This window comes from Chinchilla lanigera, unplaced genomic scaffold (assembly GCF_000276665.1).
Source record: "Chinchilla lanigera isolate Chin_1 unplaced genomic scaffold, ChiLan1.0 scaffold00002, whole genome shotgun sequence".
Taxonomy (NCBI): domain Eukaryota; kingdom Metazoa; phylum Chordata; class Mammalia; order Rodentia; family Chinchillidae; genus Chinchilla; species Chinchilla lanigera.
In genome coordinates this window covers 9,250,492-9,271,961 of record NW_004955403.1, presented here as the reverse complement: position 1 = coordinate 9,271,961, position 21,470 = coordinate 9,250,492, and the positions used below count along the sequence as shown (strand labels likewise).

General features: G+C 39.8%; 1 protein-coding gene across 1 annotated transcript; it reads right to left on the bottom strand.

Annotated features, from left to right (window-relative positions):
* Positions 1-229: 229 nt before the first annotated feature.
* Slc40a1 (solute carrier family 40 (iron-regulated transporter), member 1) lies at positions 230-18,228 on the bottom strand. Its single transcript, XM_005373321.2, has 8 exons — positions 17,875-18,228; positions 17,354-17,421; positions 13,113-13,272; positions 10,824-10,939; positions 9,353-9,479; positions 4,409-4,654; positions 3,100-3,750; positions 230-1,807 (listed from the first exon to the last, which is right to left on the bottom strand). Exons 1-8 carry the CDS (start codon positions 17,915-17,917, stop codon positions 1,494-1,496), a joined length of 1,725 nt encoding a protein of 574 aa, XP_005373378.1. The 5' UTR covers positions 17,918-18,228; the 3' UTR covers positions 230-1,493.
* Positions 18,229-21,470: the final 3,242 nt, after the last annotated feature.

Here is a 21,470-nt window from a genome sequence, read left to right as displayed (position 1 = left end):
ATAGAAGGGAAACTAGAACTTGGAGCTTCATGTGACTTATTCAGGGTCAAAGAATAAACACTGGGCCCCAGGTTTACTGCACTTTTATCCAGGCCACTGTAAACTAAAAATACGAATTATGAAACTGTAGCCCTTTATAAAATGCAACACATTATCCAAAACAGGCGTTCTGTAACAAAAGCAATATTAAATAATCGGAGAACACAACACAGCAAAAAAGAAACTAAGATTTTAAAAATATCTTTATATAGAAATATTTTACAAAGATTTTACAACATAGCAACTCATTACGTCATACTGTAGAAAGATGAAGAGAAAGGATAAACCTGAAAGATAAAGAAAGTGCACATAGCAATGTATTGCAGTCTCCATGAAAGTGCATGAGAGGTTAAGGCAAGGTACCTTGCTGGTACTGGCATGTTGTGAACGGACTTGTAAAACAGTTTTTTAAAACAGGTACAAATATTTTTTGGTCTATTCTTTTCAAAGAGATTTAAAAGGAAGACTTTTCTGCAATTCTTGCTCTAGAACAATGTAAAGATAACATCTGGGCATAAGTGTTCTACCCGAGTATATAAAAAGTAATTCAAATGATTTCTAGAACAAAACCTTCCCAAGTATGGGTATCTTTCTGTACGTAACGTGCCAGGCCAAAGGCCCTCTCTCCCATAGTATAGGAGATGTATTACGAATGATAGTGGCACGGGTCAAATTAGGATCACACTCCTGTGGTTAGCTTTTAGCTTCTAGTTTCTATGGCAAACTACTGACACATTTAAACTCCTTACACATTCACTGCTTTACAAATCTACTTTGCAGCTTTGCTTCTACCAGTAGCTTACATGATAGCCATTATACGAAGAGCTACATATGCTTAATACAATATTTTGCCTATTTGATAATAAAAATATAAAAGTGCTCTCTAAAGTTAAACCATAAACGTTAGTAGAGAATTCTAGCTAAGTGTTTCATTTTTCCATACATCAAATCCCTTCAGATCAATAGGATCAATAGGGACAATACTGGTTTATCAAACAGTAATCTTCATACTTGGAGAACTTGGTTTTATCATGTAACTGACAAGTAAGACATAAAACAAATTAATTAGCCAGGTTTGAGCAAGAGTGAGTTTTAGGGAAAACTGACTTACCTGAATTCTAGTACAGATAATAAATATCTGCCAATGAATAATCTAATTCACATGTTTAACCACTGTTTAATGTAAAATTTCATCTACTCAGAAGAATAGAAAATTCACTTTAATCACTATAGTCTCCCTATACTTAAACATTTTTTTTCCATACCTAAATGGAAGGGAAATTAACCAGCTCATGTATGCTGATTTAGATTTCCTGACTAGCTCTTAGCCCCCCAGGCATAGCTGTGGTAAAACCAGAGAGAAACACCCAGGCATTTATTGGAATTCTGAAGTACAAAATAAGCACATGTGCTCCATATAATCTAGTAACAAGGACAGCAACGGCTAAACTGTCTTACACAACAGAGGCATTGGTTTGATTTTCATCTGAAACTTCTTTTTCCTGAGAACCACAAACAAAGAGCTGGTTGCCCAGAGTTTTGTGGGCAAATCGGAAATACATAACATGGCCCATTGCCACAAAGGAGACTGAAATCAACACGAGCAGGCCGAAAGCTTCGGGATTCGGAGCCAGGATGACCATGATGAAGTGCAGAAGATCGAGGAGATAGTTCATGGAGTTCTGTACACCGTTTATAATGCCTCTTTCAGACTCAATTACGTTCTCTTGCAGCAACTGTGTCACAGTTAAATCAAAGGCCCAAAGACCTACACAATAAAACAGATTTTTGTAAAGACTGAATTTTTGTAAAGTCTGAATTTATAGTCATACATTTCAGCTTCGATTTATGCAAAAGATACATTTTAGGCCTTTAAGTTACCCTCTAGATCAAATATTAGTCACAGCTTTGCCCTAAAGAATTTCTTTTCATTAATCATGGGTTATTCATTGCTTTAAGAAATGATTATTTATAGATACAGACTAAAGTAAATCTACTCTATAAGCTTAGTTCTATTTTTCTGATTACTCATACTACAAAAGCAGAACTCTGAAATCAGGGATATAAGCCCCATAAACGTTAATACTTTTAAAGTTTAAAACCACCTAGTACATTGCTTGTGGTTAGAGTAAAGAAACTTTAAACCATTGTTACATTGATTGCTTGGATTCTACCGCCCTTACAATAAATCTGTCTCGCTTGAGTATTAATGTCTTTGATAAATTAATGAGCTGCTTTTTATCACAAGATTAAAAAGGTTTCGTTTTAAGAATACATTCAGTCAGATATTCATCAGTACTCCATTAATGATTACATAAATTTTTCTTTTAAGAAGCCTTTTCACTTCTTCCAGGGCTATAAAACCCATTTGTGTGGCAGTATAATAAATACAGATCAGCTAGAGAGGACTTTTGAAGGATGTTTTTAATAACTGATATGCCTTTCAAAGAACAAAGCAAGGCTGAGTGTGGTGGTGCACACCTGTAATCCCAGCACCCAGGAGGCTGAGGCAGGAGGATCACCATGAGTTTGAGTCCAGCCTTGTCTACATAGCAAGTTCAAGGCCAGCCTGAACTATGTAGCAAGACCTTGTCTCAAATAATAACAACAATAATAATAATAAATAAACAAAAAACAAAGCAAAATACTTTCTTCTTTATGTTATCTTATACCAGTATCAATATAGATTTTGTGGCAGAGTTATAGCAATATAAAACTTATAAACTATTAATACGGCACTATAGGCATTATTACACCTAATATATTTTTTTAAATACAATTGCATTTTAAAAAAGTAATAGTTAAGGGCTAGTAGGGTAGCTCAGTGATAGAATGCTTGCCTAACATGTACAAAGCACCAAGTTCACCACATAGAGTGTGCTGGATTTCCCAACAACAGCAAGATTAAAAATCTCACGTTTAAAGACTGGATTCTATACATAAATAATGGATTTGGCTGAAATTAGGATCCCAGAAATAGTTCAGATCATCTATTGGTGCATCTCTGTGTCAACTTTCCGAAAGATTCATTTCATGACCGCAAGAACGGGCGTTGCTTACCGATTCTAGCAGCAATGACGCCTGCGAAAAGCAGGCTCACAGAGATGATGGGCACGGGCTTGGTGCTCATCTCCAGGATGGCGCCCCCGGCATCAGACCCGTTGGACACGTGCGGCTCGGTGGGGAAGATGGTCTCGGGTATTCTGGTGGTTGTGGACACTGGTTCTCCTTGAGCGAACCTGGAACGAATATCCTCAAAAGGAGAAACGGACAAGTCCAAGGGGCTTCCGGGCATGAACACAGAGATCACACACAGGAGCAAACAGGAGAGCTGGGCCCAGCCTGAGATCAGACCGGTCCGAACCAGTCCACACTTCCGACGCAGCCAGGTAAAAGCCACCGTTCCCATTATGCCAGTGATAGCCGACGCGCCCATCAAGATGCTGAGGATGGACCCGCTCAGCCCCTGAGTGTAGGCGTAGCCAGTGGTGATGCAGTCAAAGCCCAGGACAGTCATATAAAGGAAAGCAAGACCCATGCCAGCCAGGAACACCGGCTGGTTGTAGTAGGAGACCCATCCGTCTCGGAAAGTGCGGAAGGGCTCCATTATCTGGGAGGTGCAGGTGGGCTCTTGCTCGTGTTCAAGTTCACGGATGTTGGGGTCTTTCTCGCCCATCAGATGAGACCCCTCCACAGGTTTTGGCTCAGTATCTGTTAATAAAAAAAATCATTATTTGGGGAGAAAAACCATTTTCCTATTTTTTCATTTCCTATCCCCCTCCTCGGTGGGTGCCCTTGGTTGCTACATGACTAAATTCTCTAAGAAATCCAGCCGCAGAACAATTTCCAAGCACCAGTTTGTTAAATAATACTGACCTCTTTTTTTCTCTTAGAAATGAGCCTCCCTCTAAAGCGACTAGCAGGAAAACTCAGCTCAGAGAATATAGAAGTTGTCTGGAATAACGAGGAACCTTATTAAGATCTGTTAAGATCCCAATTACCAGGAGCCAGACTTCCTCTTCCGTTGGGAAGCGCTCCTCCTAATGTTTCCACTCCCTCCCACTGTCCTGCAAAGTCTTTAACGCCCCAGAGAATGCTCTTGTTCTACTTTTCTCCCATCGTCTGACCATTTTTATGACCCATTCTGCCCAGCCAGCACTCAGCTAACTGCCTCTCTGTGCCTACTGCTCACATCAAGAAAGTCAGGGATCCCATTCCAACCCATTCAAAGTCCACCCAGAATTGTTCCCTAGAACCCCCCTATCCAGTCCTTCGCTGAAAATCAAACCTCATACAAATCCAGCATCGTCTTGGTCTTCACCAACGTGTAAAGTCTGAACCTAAAGGACTGGTCACTGTGTCCAGTTACCTTTGCGTAAATTCAGCTGTTTCAATTCAGCTTCCTCTCCCTTAGGAGCAGCCTTCACTGCCAGGGCAGGGGTTTTCTGGTAGACCTTCCAGAGCAGAAAGTACTCCATACACATGGACACCAAATTCCATCCCGAGATGAAGCCGCAGCCAATGACTGGGGACCCAAATGTCATAATCTGACCCACAGCCATGGGGGCCAAGATGTTGGTTAGCTGGTCAATCCTTCGAATGGTAGCGTTCATATCTGCAGGGATAGGTGGAAGAGGCAGGTCGGAGTTCAAGCCTAGCAAAGAAAGGCTGCCATATACATAATAATAGTGATAAGCTAAGAGCACAGACTGCTGAAATGTAGATTTCTAAAAGCTCTCTGTGAGCAAGCATGCTACCACAACTTTTATTATTTGGGGAACAACAGTTCCCTCAAAGTTGTGCTTCCTTTCAAATTTAGAAATTGTGCTTCCTTTCAAATTTTAGAAATTGTGCTTCCTTTCAAATTTAGAAATTGTGCTTCCTTTCAAATTTTAGAAATTAGTCTAACATCAGCTTTTTAAATGAACACAGTAGTTACTCTATTGATTTTTATCAGTACTTATTAAATGTGTAACTCAGACACCATTCTCACCGCTATAACATGGTAACTTTGACGCATGTCACCCTTCACTTGGAATGCAAAGGCAGCTGTCACAATCTTACACGTGACTGCCTCTGCAGATGCCTTGCTAACACCCATCCGGTGCCCTCTAACAAGTTTCCACAGCAGATGCCAATAGAGAAGAGTGGAATATATCCAAATGGTCAATAATTTGAATAAAAAGTAACAAACGACTAAAGTCTTAAAGCCACAGAACAACAACAAAAATGATTTTTAAGTTGTTCTTCTTTTACTATCTCAGTTTTCAAGCACTCATGGAACTTCCCAAAGTCATCAGTTTCTATCTTTTATATGATAGAAAGTTAGCAATGTTTAGATGTCACTACAAGTGTGGTATCAGAAATAGCTTTTATTTTTCTGAAGAACAAATTAAATTTATTTTTTTTTTAATTTAAGGAGAGAAAAACAAAAATGATACAGAGTTTCAAACCAAGATAATAGGAGATTAACAATCGTTATTATAATGTATATTGTTATCTTAGATTACAAGATATAAGCATGAAAAATTAATCAAATAATATAAGCACCAACTGTTCTGAATTTTTTTAAAAGTAAAAGGACTTAATCATTTTCCTGGTAACAGCTTGGAATAGAATCCATCTTCTGGGCTAAGGTGAAACTTAGTAGCACAACATGTGCTCAGCATGTACAAGGCCCTGGGTTCAATCCCCAGCACACACACACACACACACACACACACACACACACATACACATGTAATCAGACTTCTGAGTACGTAACCTTTCACTTTACAAACACTTCTTTTCATATGAATATAAATGTGCCCTCCTTTGGTTCTGTTTTAACTGTTTTGGCTACAAGTATAACAGACCATGACATAAATAATGACCTTTATTATAAAGGGTATGTTACATCTTATAGAAGGACTTTTTTAAGGATTTGCTGAGGAAATAGTAGCAAACAGATCTGTCTGCCTCAAACATGAAATCAATTTTAATCAACAGAATTCAGACATGAACTTTTTACCCTTGATCGGAGCTAATAAGCAGATTTTACTTTAGAATGATTGGCCAGAGAATCTTCCCAAGATGTCAACAAAGTGGTCCATAAAGGGACTAGGGAAAGAAATAAAGCAACGGAAAGAGTATAAAGTCTGGGAAAGGAGTGAATTTCAAGCAGGCTACATAGACCACAGGGTAAAAGTGAATGTTTTAATAAAGTACTAAATCAAATACCTGGCAAGCACCTATTTTACTGAACAGATTACTTAACAGTACATATGTTTAGAAAAATGCTTTTCTCAGGCCATTCCAAACTTGAGGGTAACAGCTGTATTTTGGCCTGAGAGCCTAACTTTCCCAGAGAAAATTGCTCCTGTTCTTTACCCTCAGTAATGCAGCTTCCAATTTTAAAATTACCTCTGAAATCAAGAAATGCAGGGAGAAGGAAAAGGGAGCAATTAGCATCCGCTTCATAACCCTTGTTGTTCATTTTTACACCTTTCCCCCCATAGGTGCACCCAGCATACACAGGAGAAGCCCGTGCCACGCAGTTCCCTAACCTGGGTTCCTAACTCACTGCCAGCAACCTCAAAAATCAGCCTGTGGAGACACGCATCACTCCCACCGGAGCAGGGGCGTCTGTGTAGGAAGGTACGCAGCCCCCGGGGACCCACAAGAACCAAAGACTTTCTTTCCTTTCTCTTCTGTTTTTCCTTTATCTGCCTTCTTTCTCTCTGTTCTCCTTTAACCTCCGTTAGCAAAAATGAAAGCAGATTCCATAGCTAGACATTTGCTGACCCTCGGAACTGAAAGAAAGTTTCTGTATTGTTTTGCAACACAGTCTTTAATGAACACAAATGCTGAGGCAAAACTTTCAGGAAAGAAAACACAAATGTTTTCCTCCACCGGTCTACTAACCCCTGCTGCTGCTCGGTAGCAAAGCACACAGCTTAGGAAAAGTTAACTTAGAGTGGACAAGAGTTCAGCATACAAGTTTTCTTAAACTTGAAAACTCCTGCAGGTCAGAAAATAGGCTGCTTGGCTTAATGTGCAACTCTGCAATAATTCATAATATAACTAGTGATAGCTAGAAACGGCTAGTCCTAGTTTTGTTGTTCTGGGACATCAGTTCATAATCAGAAAGAAAAGTTCCTTGAATTTTTAAATTTATGGTAGGTAGTAGGATTCGTCACAAATTTTGCATAACTTTCTCTTTAACAAAGCTACTTTCCAGAGTACAATATGAGTAGATTTTTAAAATAGACGTTAGAGGCTCAAAATAAGTTAAGAAATCCAGATAAGGACACAACGAGACTTTCCCCAAATATATTCTAACAAATATATGTGTGGTCTCATTTTAAAACATATCCTTTTGTACCCTCTGAATTTTAAAACAGGGACATATTTTTAGATGCTTAAAATAATATGTTAAAAAAAGAAAGTAAACAAACCAAAAAGGAAGAAGCCCTATCTTTTCTTCAGTGTAACAAAAAGACACACGGAATTACTCCTTCTTATAAATAATCACAGAAAGAAATACCAGTGAGAATTTCCTACAGTGCAGACTCACGCCCTCTGCATACACTCTCCTCATGGTCGGTGTGGATTTCTATCTGGATTACAATATGCTGCCGTAACATAAGATGACGCTTGAAGCAAAACAGTCTTCTAGATCTTGCACAGACTTCGTTCCCTTTCAGTCACCACAAGGTCCAGTCAAACAAAGCTGCTTGCGAACCCTGGTGTATAATCCTGCCTTCTGCTTCTTGGATAAGTTACTTAAGTCATCAAGAATGGTTTTCTCATCCGCCAGGATGGTTGAGCAATGTGTTTTCGATACTCATGACCTTAATGACAGCAGAGTTCACTCAGCTGATCTGCCCGCTAGGCAGGTGTACCCTTCCTCCTTTACCCTACGTAGATGTCAATCCAATTTGTGTCCGTGTGTCATATGGGAAAAGGGTGATGAATAGCAAGTGAGTGAGGCTGCTGTGAACCCACAGTACGACTGATGTAACAGGACAAAGTTGCTTTGTAAGCTTTCCTCATTTTTGGCTACTTGTGTCGGATTCCAGTGACTTGTAAGCATCTTAAAAACTGCACTCTTGCCTCCATTTTTAAGTTTTTTAACCGTAATTATATTACATTCTACATAATGTAATAAATAACAACCACTGTTAATCCTTATCATTTGGTTTGAAACCCCGTATCATTTTAATGTCCTTGCTTTGTTTTGTTTGTATTTTGCTATTCTTTTTTTTGTACTATTTTCTTTAAAACAAATTTAAAAATTGAATAATCAAAAGAAGTTATAGATTCTAACTTTTTTTTATTTTAAAGAGAGTAGTAAATGAGAAACAAAGAAACAGAACAGTAGCAGCATACCAGTATCACAAACATAAACAAATCAAACAAGAACATTCAAAGTGATACAGAGTCTCAAGACAAAATAATATGAATCAACAGTTGTTGTTACATTACATATCGCTATCCTCAACTACATTGCTCAGATTACCAGATGTAAGAATGAAAGATTGCTCAAACCATTATAGGGAATAAGAAAATAATTCTTCAATAAAACAGTAGAGATAACACAGAGTTTCACTAGACAAGATGGTAGTAGTTCACCATTGTAATTCCCTTGCATATTGTTACCTTCAAATCAGTTGCTCAGACCACCAGACACAAGCAGGCACAATTGATCAGAACATAAAAAATTATAATCATTAACTGTTCATTTCAATACACCATCAGACATCAGCAATACAGTTATCATGAGGGAAAGAAATTGCCCAAAGGAAGGAACAACTGGGATGACGGAAAGAAGAAAAAAGAAAGAAAGAATGCCAAATATAAATATATAGATTTTAACTTTAAAGTAGGAGGAACTAGCTACTAGGGTCTCACCTATTAAGCTGTTTCCAATTGGTATGGAGAAAAACAATATCCAAAGTATGAATCTTAAGTACAGTAAAAAGATCCACGCAAAATATCATGCCAGATTTTCACTGTCATCAGTTTTAAATAAATACGTAGTAACAGGTAGCAGAATTTTTAGAAAGAAAAGGAAAAATTTCAAAAGAGATGTTGTTCCACTTGCCTAGTGTGCGTAGTATAAAAGAGTTAACTATCCTATAAATTAATATCATAACACATAAATCTTAGCAGTAAGACTGACAATAAAGTAAAAAAAAAAAAATTGTGCTTTCAATTTATAGTTAAAACCTACTCAGAACAATAAAAATAAAAAGGGTTATAGCCTCCTTTCTTGCCCCTGATTGAAAGTAAATCCTAATATTAATTTAGTTGAAAAATAAAACCAAATTACCTGCTAACTTGCTTCTGTTCTCTCCTGCGACAACAACGATCCAGTCCCTCTGGATTGTTATCGCGGTAGCAGTACTGGCCAAGTTCGCAATATTTGCAATAGTGATGATCATGATATAGCAGGAAGTCTAAAGAGTGATGAGGAAAAAATTGAGCTGCAGTGTCCGTGTATCACATTATATGTAGGTCACTACACAAGATAACTCAAAACTGTCTTTGTTACAAAACAGTAAATTTTCAATTTCATCTCATCTATAAGAAATCATTTTCCTTTGTATACATGAAACAAGTACCAATGGTTAAGTTGAAGGGCACAGTAGTACCCTAATCTGCACCACCTGTGCCATATATAGTGTAAAATTAATCTTGTAAATACATATGACATAGTTGTCAGAAAATGGTAATGTGGTAGTGTTTTTCACGTTTTTCCCACAAATTTCTCCACTGAAAAGATAACGAACGGCAACTGAAACGACCTGTATTTAAGTCAGAGTTCTGACCCTTTCTAGTTGTACAACATTGGATAATCAACAAAGCTCATTTTGTCTTAGTTTTGCCATCAGCAAAATAAAGGGACTAGACTTGAAGATTTCATAATGTTCTATCTCTATATAACATCAAATATAAATATATTTATACATATAAGATGATTCAATAGTGATACAAATTCATTGTTTTGCACTATACTCTACCACTCTCCTCTTTCTCATCTAGGGGTATAGTGGATATTTCCAAAGAAAAATAACAATTATTATCGGAGCACTACAACTATGACAGGTTAACGCATATATAGTACATGGACATTTCTTGTATAATGTGATTAATTCACAGAATAAAACAAAATAAGCTGAAAACTAACAACTGAATTATATAATATACTCTTAGAAACATCAAAAAAGCAATGAGACAAAATTCTAACTCAAATAATACTTAATGAATATCTGCTACAGGCAAAACAACACCAAACTATCAGGGATGTTCTGGTGGACAAGAAATTAATCATTAAAATGTCACATTTGCAAAAGAAAACAATACCCTATAGCTTTAAAGGTTTTTCAACGTTATCTCTACCAGAAAGTCAATTTTCTACCCTCAGGAATCTCATGGAATAAATGTGAATCATGTGTAGGGAAATGAATGTACCTTGAGATTAAAATGTTAAGTGAAATAAATCAGATCATAAGGTTAAATATTGCTTGGATTCTCTTATACGAGAAATCCAAAGTCTATATAATTTAAAGAGAAAATACAAGACAGACAATAGCAAACAGAGAGATAGATCTCTCTATGGGAAGAGGGCCAAGATGGGAAGGGAGGGGCTAGGGAGAAGAGAAAAGAAAGTCAAAAGAATGAAGATGCGTTCTGTACGTGTACCAACTCCCCATGAGGAATAAAATTGTTATGTACTGCAAACACGCACTAAGACAAATTTAAAGAAAACAGACTGGAAAAGAATCTTATTGAGCACTTACGAGGACCCATCCATGGTACATGGTCAGGAGCTCATTTTTATGCAAGAAAACCATCATCAGGATGACTCCACATACGATGACTGAAACATTCTGCACCACCAGGGAAGTCTGGGCCACTGAACAGAGGAAGAAGCAAGGCTTTACTACCCCAGCATATCCCAGGCTGTCTTTATCCACACATCACTACTTTCCTATCAGAATGCATACACATAACCACAGGAAAAGGAAACCTTCCCAAAGTAATTTCACCTCAGTTATTCAGTAAAACCCAGCAGATCATAGCAGACCAGTGAAATCTGCAAATGAAAAACAGTAACCTTTTTCTGCTAGTTGAAGTCTTTCATAATACATTTTCATTTATTTTTTTCTTCACGTATACTGTCATAAACAGAACTATTACACAGATAAGATAAGATCTATCTCTCAGCCCTTTGTTACATATGCTAAAACAAGAACATGTAGGAGGTTATTGACATGTTGAGAAGTTAAGGCATTCATAATCTCCTACATGCCAGGCTTAATCTGATAAAATGGGACAAACAAATAGGAAAAACATTCAAAAATTTCCCAAGAAGAAAGCAGTCATGAATTTCTTGATTTTATTTGTCTTGACTGTGAAATTCTAAGCTACACCTTCCATCACACAAAAAAGTCCCAACTCTCTTGAAATGAGGTCCTCATACAGAATCAAGTGCCAGAAGAAGGCCAGGTAAGGACACCTGGTAGTCTCTTCTCTGTCACTCCCTAGGCAGATGGTCAAGGGAAGGATGTTTAATGTCTCATGTTTATGTCTAGAAGGCGAGATGGTAATACCTCTCTTCTTTACTTTATGGAGCCAAAATGATGTTCAAATAAAATGTTAATGAAAACACTTTGACATATGTAACATATAATTACAACTCTTGTTATCCAAGATAGTAAAGCTCATCCTGGCTTGGAAGGTCATACGGAAGATTCAAAACAAAACAAAATGCTCTCTGAAATTAATCTGAAGTATCAGCATATAACTCATTCATGCATTTATTGCACAATGATTAAATATCAAACAGATGAAGTTCTTAGCTTTCATGATCTCACAGACAGAAAAAGAAAGGTCATGTGAATACATAATTCTAACTTGTAGGTACAAAAGCAGAGGCACTAACGCATCCTCTTGGGAGCACAGAGAAAGAAATAGGAAACTCAGCCTAGGGACATGAGGAAGGATTTTTCAGGAAAGGTGACACATGGGTGGATTATACAGGATAGGTGGGAGACTGGTATCCCACCACATTCTCCTTCCTCCAAATCAACATTTTTTTCCTCAACCTATGATTGCAGTGCTCCCTTATAAGATTAAAGGCTTCTATGTGTAATATTCTTATTTTCCTCTGAATAATGATGTAAATAATGAGGATATTTTTCCTGAGGATACAGAACTTGTTTTCTATGTGTTCTAGTTTACCCATTCTCAAAATGGAAAAAAAGGTCATCTTGACCATTTTCCTAGCAGTGTCAATTCTACAATTTGAAAATCCTATTCCTGTGTATCTAGAAGCAGTCAAGATTGAAAGAAATTAATGAGATCCCAATCTTTTCCCAAACGCTAAGACAGACATGGCCAGGAATTATCAACTGAATAATTCAAGAAAATTTTACCCTGAGTGATTATCCACACTGCTCTTTATTTTCTAAATAACTGCACTGCTTGATCACTTTCTGTTTGCTATATGAAACAGAATGATTAAAGTTTTAATGTTCTAGTCTATAATAATGCTAATGTGTTATTTCTTTTTCTCTAAAAATGTTATAATTCAGTTTTCTATGATCCACGCTCAGCTATTCTACCTTGAATTAATATTTATATTTCAGTTCTCTCATACACATCTTTATGTGAAATACAGTAACTCAGGGGCCAGCTGTTAAAGCTGTCCCAAGAACATCACATTAAAGGAATCCCAGGGCAAGTCATGGTTAGGAAGGAAGCCTGAGTTAAGCAAACGTTTAATGTTTAACATGTTTCCCAGAAAAGTGGCTATAGTATTAATCATTAACATCCGAAATTTATGAACTGCCAACACCCCCCAAAAAATCTATTAGGTCAATATCCCAGCATCCCGAATTTGTGCAGAAAACCTAGGGCCCTGAATCCAGAGAGAAGTACTGCCACCAAAATACCCTCGCTCAGGAGTGGCATGAAAACAGGGTTGTACAGCAGTTTCTCTCCTAGTTTGTTGTTCCCCCTGATCCAGAGAAGGCTCAGAGGCCGGTCCCATGAATGCGGGAGCTAAGACAAGGAAGGACACTCACCTTTCAGCCTGGCATTCTTATCCACCCAGTCACCGATGATGGCTCCCAGGACCAGAACAGACCCTGCCACCACCAGCCCATACACTGCCGTCAGGAGGAGACTGTTTCCATAGAGCTCTACCAGAAACACGGATACTGCGAAGTGCCACATGCGATCCCCCTGAACAAGGGAGAATGTTGGATGAACACTGTTAGTTTGTAGTCCATTGTTCACAGAAATTTATTTTCCTATCTAAAAGGCACTTTCTAGCTACATTAGAAGACTTTCAAAGCCATTAATTATTCTAGACACTGAGTACTAGTCAGATGTTAAAACTGTTCATCCCAATACATTGGAAAACAGTCTTATCCAATTACTATAAAAACTCAAAAAGTATGATTCTTATTATTCTAGAAAAAATGCAGTTTCTAGACCTAAGATGGTTTTTTGAAACCAAACCAATTTTCTCTTGTGCCAAGTTTTTCCCCAGGCATGATATTTGCCTATCTTGATAGGAAAGGCATAAAGTAGTTTGCTTATTGGCCCAGAATGCTAGTACAGTTTACAAATATTGGTATACCTTGAATGTCTAGAAAAAGCTAGTTTCCCTATCTGTAAATGATAAGAGTAGACTATATGATCTCTAAACTTTCTTTCACCTCTAACATTCTAAAATATATGCCCTGTTTCACAAATAAAATTCAAAGTCATAGAATAGCAATGAGAAAGATGAAATTAAAAGGACAAATTCTGGCATTGCGTGGACAAAAACAGCCAAATAAATTTGAATGTGTAAGTGGTTAATGCTTTAATACAGATGAATTTTGAAGGGAGAAAAAAGAGCCACTGCTCCACATAGGTCCAGCATATCCAAAGAATCTTTGAATTCTTTGCCACAAAATGGGGTGTAAGCTTAAAAGAAACTTTGAAATAAGACATGCAAATTAATACACAATAAATCCATAATAGACTTTATTATGAGATTTTAAGGTCCATCCTGACTTCTGGAGATAACATGAAGAAGGACAGCATTCCATTATAACCTATCCCTCAAAATCACTGTAGGACACTAAATTCCCAGGCTGCATTTCTTCCAGATTTGACCCATGTGAAAGTTCTTATATTCCTAGATCACAAATGCTATGAACACAGTCAAGATAAATTTCATGTATTGAAAGCCAACTGTTATCCTGATAGGTCAAATTATTTTAAAAATTTAACAAAGTCAAGACAACAATCTTAAACATTTAAAACATAAACTGGTTCACATTAGCAATCATTTACAATACACCTCCTGTAGACCAGCAGTTCTAACCGGGGGTGACTTTACCCTCCAGAAATCATTTGCCAACATCTGGAGTTATTCTGGACTGTCACAACTGCACGAACAGAGAAGGGAATACCACAGCCATCTACAAGGCAAAAGATGACTGTAGACTTGGCTGGCCCAAAATATCACTAGAACAGAGCTTGAGAAAGGATTATGAACAAAATTTTGAGCTACAACTTGAAATCAACATAAGATTAAAGACCTTGAGAGATGAGGTAGAAGTTACTGCAATTCTCAAAGGGTTTAGAGGATTCTATGCTCAAAAAAAGTACAACAGCGGGGTACTGTCTCAGTAAACACTGATCAAGTGCCCACCCATTCCTTCCTTACTTCAAGCCTACTCTTTCCTTCTGTGTTTCCATTTTCTGCCGTCCCATGTGTTCTCCCTACAGGACTTGTTTACATGTTTATCTACCCCCACTGTACCTGCCAATGAATGTCTATGGTTTTATTAATCCACTTAATAAATACCTATGGAGCAGCTACTGTGTATACAACACTACTACAAACACTATAGCTGTAGCAGTGCAAAAAAAATCAGTCCACGGTTTCATGCAGCCTGCATTCCAATGCTCACAGACCAAAGACAAATGTAGCACAGGTCAAGAGGTGTAAGTGCTATGCAGAAAATCAACACAGGATGAGACTGGAATGTGGCATTTTATAAGGAATGGTGGACAGAGGCTAATATGAGCAGAAAGTGAGGCCTGGAAAAATGATATAACTTGGGACAGTACATGGGATAGTGACAGAAGATATTAGTAACTGTGTCTTCTTTCTTCCTTGTCTCACACTGATGCTTTTTCAAGAGCAGATACTTTTTCTAAAAGTCCATACTGAATTACATTATGAACTCCTTAGCACAAGGATCCACTTCTTCCACTATTTTGTATTCTGATAGCACAGAGTGAAATGTATCAATCCTTTGGCAGACAGAAATGAAGTCCCTAATCAACAGCATTTGACTTCACACAAACCTAACCTGAGATAATCTTCTACCTTAAGGCCCATGTTCAATGAGTAGGAAATCATAGTTTGGTGAAGTTGGAAAGGGGATGGCTAGAAATATAAGCATAAGTTTTGTTGTAATAAAAATCAGTGTGCCACACAAGCAACAAAGCACAGTAAGTGGAATTACCTAGAGTTAGCATTCCTCTCTTGTGCTCCTTCGAGTGAGAGGTAAAAATCTACTAAACCTTATATGCCTATGATTGCTCTCTTGATGTTGTTGTTTTTTTGGGGGTTTTGTTTGTTTGGTGGTACTGGGGCTTGAACTCAGGGCCTTATGCATGCTAGGCAAGTACTCTACCACTGAGCTACATCCCCCAGCCCTGCTCTTGTTTTTACATCCAGCTTTCTCACAAGAACTCCCTTTGGTCAACTTACTGTAAGGTTGGGACAAGCATCTGCCTGTCATGTTGATTATGGAATTTTCTTTTAAGATCCTTAACAAAAGTCCTTTTCAAGGCAAAAAAAAAAAAAAAAACTAAATTCCCCTAGAACAACCACAGCTCCACTCACGTTTTTGGCAAATCTGCCACCCAATCTATCAACCAAGGGTCGCATAAACCCAAAATCAATCAGTATTTGGAAATAAGACACCCTGGTCCTCTAAGAGCTAGATCCAGACCAAGCTGAGAGTTTCAGACACTATTTCCCTTACTTCTTGTTGATCTTTTTAATACTTAATACTTCCTAGATTAAATTAGAAGAACAAATGTTTGGCTTGGATTTATGAAGTTATTTCACTGGGTTTCTACTTAGACTCATCAGCTATTGGAATTGAAACAAACTCACACCAATTCCACTTTGTTTACATTTATTTATCATCTTTGCATAATTCTCTGAGTAAACGGGAGTTTGCTTTTTCTGAAAAGGCATCTCTGAATTATTTCTTAGAAAGATTTAAGGCTAAGACTTGTCTTAATACTTTCCCAGGAGCATAAAGTATGGATCTCCTCATGGAACAATTCCTTGCAAGTCTGAAGGATGACCCAATAGAAATTTCCAGTTTAAAAAAAAAAGAAATTTCTAGTTTAGAGGGAAATTAACAGGTAGTTTACTCTTAGAATTATTTGCCTTTATGTAAGGTTCTTTTGAACTTCATATATGAGTCATACACAGAATATATTCAGATTTATATCTTTTAAACAATAACAAAAATTTAATTTTTAAAGGTTCCAATCATCATTCACTGAACACACAACCAGTATCCCTCTAGGATTATCCTTTTTTAGGAGAGTTAATAGAAGGAACCTAGACCAAAAGGAATACTGGAATTCCTCCAAAACCACGTAAGAAGAGAGAAGAAGAATTGTGCATTAGTTACTGATTTTCTAATTTCCACTGGATGGTTTTTAAGACAGTTTGTGGTGCTTCCATATTACATTACTACAGATAACATTCTTAAAGACCAGAATTCTGTCTCTCAAATATTTGATCTTGGGCCTAGTTGTACTTTAATTAATTTTAAAATGCCATTACTAGCCTAAGTCAGTTACTCTACCATTCCACTGTATTTTCATGGTGCTACATGCAGGAATTAAATTTTAACAAAAGAAAACAGAAGTATCTTCAAATGTGAAATGACAGGAGCTATATGAAACACCCTCCCTGATTCTTAATATCAGAGATTACCATTTATTGAGCATAGTAATGCAACATACAATTTATCAACAGTGCAAATATCCCTGTCTTTGTTAATCCTGTTTTGGGGGAGCTGTCAATCTATGTAAAGTACAATAACTTGATAACTTACTGACACCCATCCAAAGGCAACATCAAATACCTTTGATGGAAATAACTTTTTCACTAAAGCATTTTTTTCAAGTTGATTTATTTCCTTAACTGTATAACAACACTGGCAGTGGGTTTAATACCAGTTGTCATGAAAGTAAAAAAGAAACTGCAAAAATTACTGTACATTCTTACCCAAGTGGAGAAAGAGTGACTAAGGTAGAGAAGGAATTTGGCCGAGGTCAGGTAGTTTGCAAAGGCTCCTGCAAAGACAGACAGCGGAGAGGACTTAAAAGCACATTTGGGCACTTGTATGAGCTGACTTCCAAATAATTATCCATTTACTCTTACAACACGACAGTTAAAAACTACACTGCAAGACAAATCACGTACATTTTATCAAGTCACCTAAGAATCGATGCACATTGCTTCGTTATTTTATCACTGACTTAAATTCAACACGACCTGTTGGTCAATAATTGCACAAGCTCACATGCAGTGAAGAAACATGTTTCAAAATTCCTCAACTCCTTTTTTATAGAAATCTAAACTCCCCAACGTACTGCATCCATGCCTGCGTGCAAGCCCCTCTGCTCACAGCTGAATGTCCTTGGCTTCTTCTATCACAACAGGACGCAGAGGCGCTCCGCCCAGACGCGCTGCCTGGCCAGGAGCGAGGTCACCTCCCTGGAGCCCGCACCCGCAGCGCCACTCACCGCAGCATCCTCCCCGGCGGCCTTGCTCTCCGGCCCTGCTCATGACACCGGGCTCTCGCTCTCCTGCTTTCCGCTGCCGGTTGCCGCTGCTTCGGCCCTCGTCGAGGCGCTCGCTAAGCAGAGCCCCGGGACCTGGCGATGGCACCGCTGCAAACCCAACAGCCTCGTCCAGGCAGACCCCAGTGACGGCTACGGTAAAAGGCAAAAGAGAAACTGCCCGGGGGTCTCCTCGTAGTCTTCTTTCCAAACTTAGCTAACACTGTAGCTGAAGTCGGAAAGGCAAAGCCTTATGGACGCGGGTGGGTGGCTCCGCAGGTCGCACAGACCCCGAGCCCTGCTGCGCCGCCGCCCCTCGGCCCGCGCCCCGGGTAGCCCTTATAGGGCCGGGGGCGGAGCTTCCGCCGGCCCCTCCCACTCGGCTGGGCCCCGCCCCTCCCGGGCAGCTTTTCCCAGCGGGGGCGGAGCTACAGTGCGCCCCGCCCCTCGAGGCGGTGCCTGCCCGGGTGCGCACAGCCCCGGCCGCGTGGGCGGGAGCGGCGCGGGGACCCGCAGACGCCGCGCGCTGGAAGGGCCCGCCGCGGGTGCTGAGGGCGCGCGGGCGCTGGCTGCCCGGCGGTGCAGGGGAGAGGAACACGCAGGTGGGGAGCGGGAGGCTCCTTTTTTTCACGAAAATAAGTTGCACTCTCTAAATACATTTTTGTTTTGTTTTGTTTTTCCGGTACCGGGACTCGAACTGGCGACCTTACACCTTACACTTGCCAGGCAGGAGCTGTGCCGCTGAGCTAAACCCCCTGCCCCTGCAGTCTCTAAGTAAATAGAGCCGTCTCAGAGCCGCGTTCCCAGCCTTCCCATTCCGGCGTCCGCGCGGGGTGTTTTTCCTCCCGGCGGCGCGGCGGGGCTCCCCGCGGGGCCCCGCATCAAAGCGCAGGAAGGGGCTGCAGAGCCGAGTCCGGCGGCCGAGCCGGGAGGGGGACGTCCCCGGCTGCCCCGGCCGGCGACGCCGGTCCGCAGACGTGGACAGCAGGCAGCGGCACGACGAGCCCCTGCCGGCCGGCCGTCCCTCCGCACCCTCCCGGCCGCGCCTCCCCTGCCCTGGGTGGAGAACACCGGGTACCCGGCTGGCTCCTCGGGTCTGTTCCGGGCCAGATAAAGCCATTCATTCGGCGGCCTGCCGGAGGGGGCAGTTGAATGACTAAAGAAAGCCTCAGGTGACCAGTTTCTCCCCTGCTGAAGTCCCTGGGGCAAAGCTTACCTTTATGGATGGCGCCCAAACCCCAGAAGTGATCCTAAACATTGGAACTCCAAGGGGTTCCTCGCTTGGAGCATATGCCTGAGTGACGCCCTGCGGGAGGGAAAGCACTCTTGAATATATGCCCGGTATCTGGCTCTCAATCAGAAGCCCCAAAGGTCTCAGGGCGGGGTGCAGCTGGATTCGTTGGGATGTGGTCTGCAGGGTAGAGATACGGGATTTACAGTTTGCCGCTACTGACTGCTTTTATCCTTTTTCAAACTCTATCTTTTCACACAATTTCCAGTCCTTTCTCTTCACTCAGAGTTGTGGGTCTGCAGAACAGGGTCGTGCCTCCATCCGTGCCTGAGAAGTAAACCAAAGTATACTCAGACGCTGGCCTTTAAAAGAAGGCAACTGGGAAGTTAGGCTCTTCCACAGTCTACGGTTTCTTACAGAGATGAGTTTTATTGATTGGGCCCTAAGCAAGGCGCCAAGAATGATGACGCTCGGCGTGTTTGGCCCGGTGGGTCTCAGCGGCAAAGACTTCCAGGTGCTTTACATTAATTACTGCCAACCATAGGAGTGTCTTAAAGGAGGTTCGGCTGCTTACAAGAAATGTTTAACTCACCACAGACACTGGGAAGTATTTGTGGAAAGAGAAGCTGAGTGAACTTGTACTTCAAGATGTGTATGGAGTCTCTGTTCTGCAGACACTTCATCCAGGAGGCCCCAGAAGCCAGAAGTGACAAACAGGTGAGAGAACAGGTGGGACACAACCATGGAACAAGTGGAAAAGACATTTAAGGAAGACAAGCAAGACCCAAAACAATAAAGCCGTGTGAGCTTTGGCAAGGGAATCCTAAAGCCTAATTAATGTGAGTAGCCAAGATGTATTTGTTGGAGCTAACGAAATGGAAAAGACTTGAAAATGAAAATCCACCTAATGCATGCCAAAGGCGAAGTGACACAAATTCCCTGGCCTTGACATTCTATAGTAAAAGCACTGTTTAAATCACTAGACCCTGCTGGCTTCTCCTTCCAAGGAAACATTTTGTTGGAAGTTGAAAATTAAAATTTCTTCTAGAAGTAATTTGTACGTTCCCCAAAATACAGAATACACAACTTTTCTGTCGATGTGATCATAACTAAGAAAGCCATGCAAGCACTAAGTCAGTTTACAAAAAAATAGATACGCAAGAGAAAGAATATTTTTCAACTCATTTTCAACATTTTTCAAAGTTGTGAATAGATTAACCAACCTTTAAAAATTCCAGCCAGAATAAAAAGAGTATTCTAAGATAAAATTGATAACAAGTATTTGTGATTAGAAAATAAATGGTATCTTATTTTATTTTTTAAATTGTGTTTTCTCTTACCCACCTGGACCCTCAGTTTCCTTGGCTGTATCTGAAACATTAACCAGGACCGAGGCAGGATGAAGAAGGGGGCCGGGTGAGGTGGCGCACGTGAGTAGTTCCAGCAGTCAGGAGGCTGAGGCAGGAGAATCGCTGCAAGTTCAAGAACAGCCTAGGCTACAAAGCCAGCCTGAACTGCATAAGGAGACCCTGTCTCAAGAAGACAAAAAAAAAAAAAAGAATGAAGAATGGTCACTACTCTAATAGTGCCAGCTATTATAGGAAGAGCTCAGATTTAGGACACAGATTTTATTGGGAATGAAACTTTATGCCCTAACTTAGGAGCTATAAAGCCACGTTTTCTAGTCAGGTCTTTCTCAATACTATAGGCAAATTTCAAGAAGTGTTTGAGATTTTTATATTCTAAGACTGACTAGAAAATTTAAATGTAGATGCCTACTTTAAGTCACAGACATCTAACTGAAAGCCTCTTGATTCTTCATTTTGTTTGACTATTACAAATAATTTGACCTTGAGAAGTTTCTCGGGAACGCTGACGTTCATGTATGTACTCACACATTCCCATCCATCTCTCTCTCTTCCCTCCCCACTCCACACAGATGCGAATACACATAGTAGTCTGCAGTTTCTAGCTGAGGAGTTAAATGCAGAATTCAGAAAATTCCAAAAGAAATGTATTCCTAAGGCAAATCCGTAGATTCAGAAGGCAGAGTTGATTTCAGCGGCTGAGTGGAAGGAAGAATAAATAATGATTGTTTAATGGGTACAAGAGTTCCTTTAGGGTGGTGAGAATGTTCAGGAACAAGATATCGGCAGTGGTTGTGCAACACTGTGAATGTACTAAAAGCCACCAAATTATACACTTTATAAAATGGTGTCGATGGTGAATTTTACCGGGATTTTTAAAAAGAAATCTATTCTTAAAAGCAGTGTTTGCCATTTTACAGCATTAGTGATGATTGGGGTTGCTGTGGCTGAATGTGGTCTCA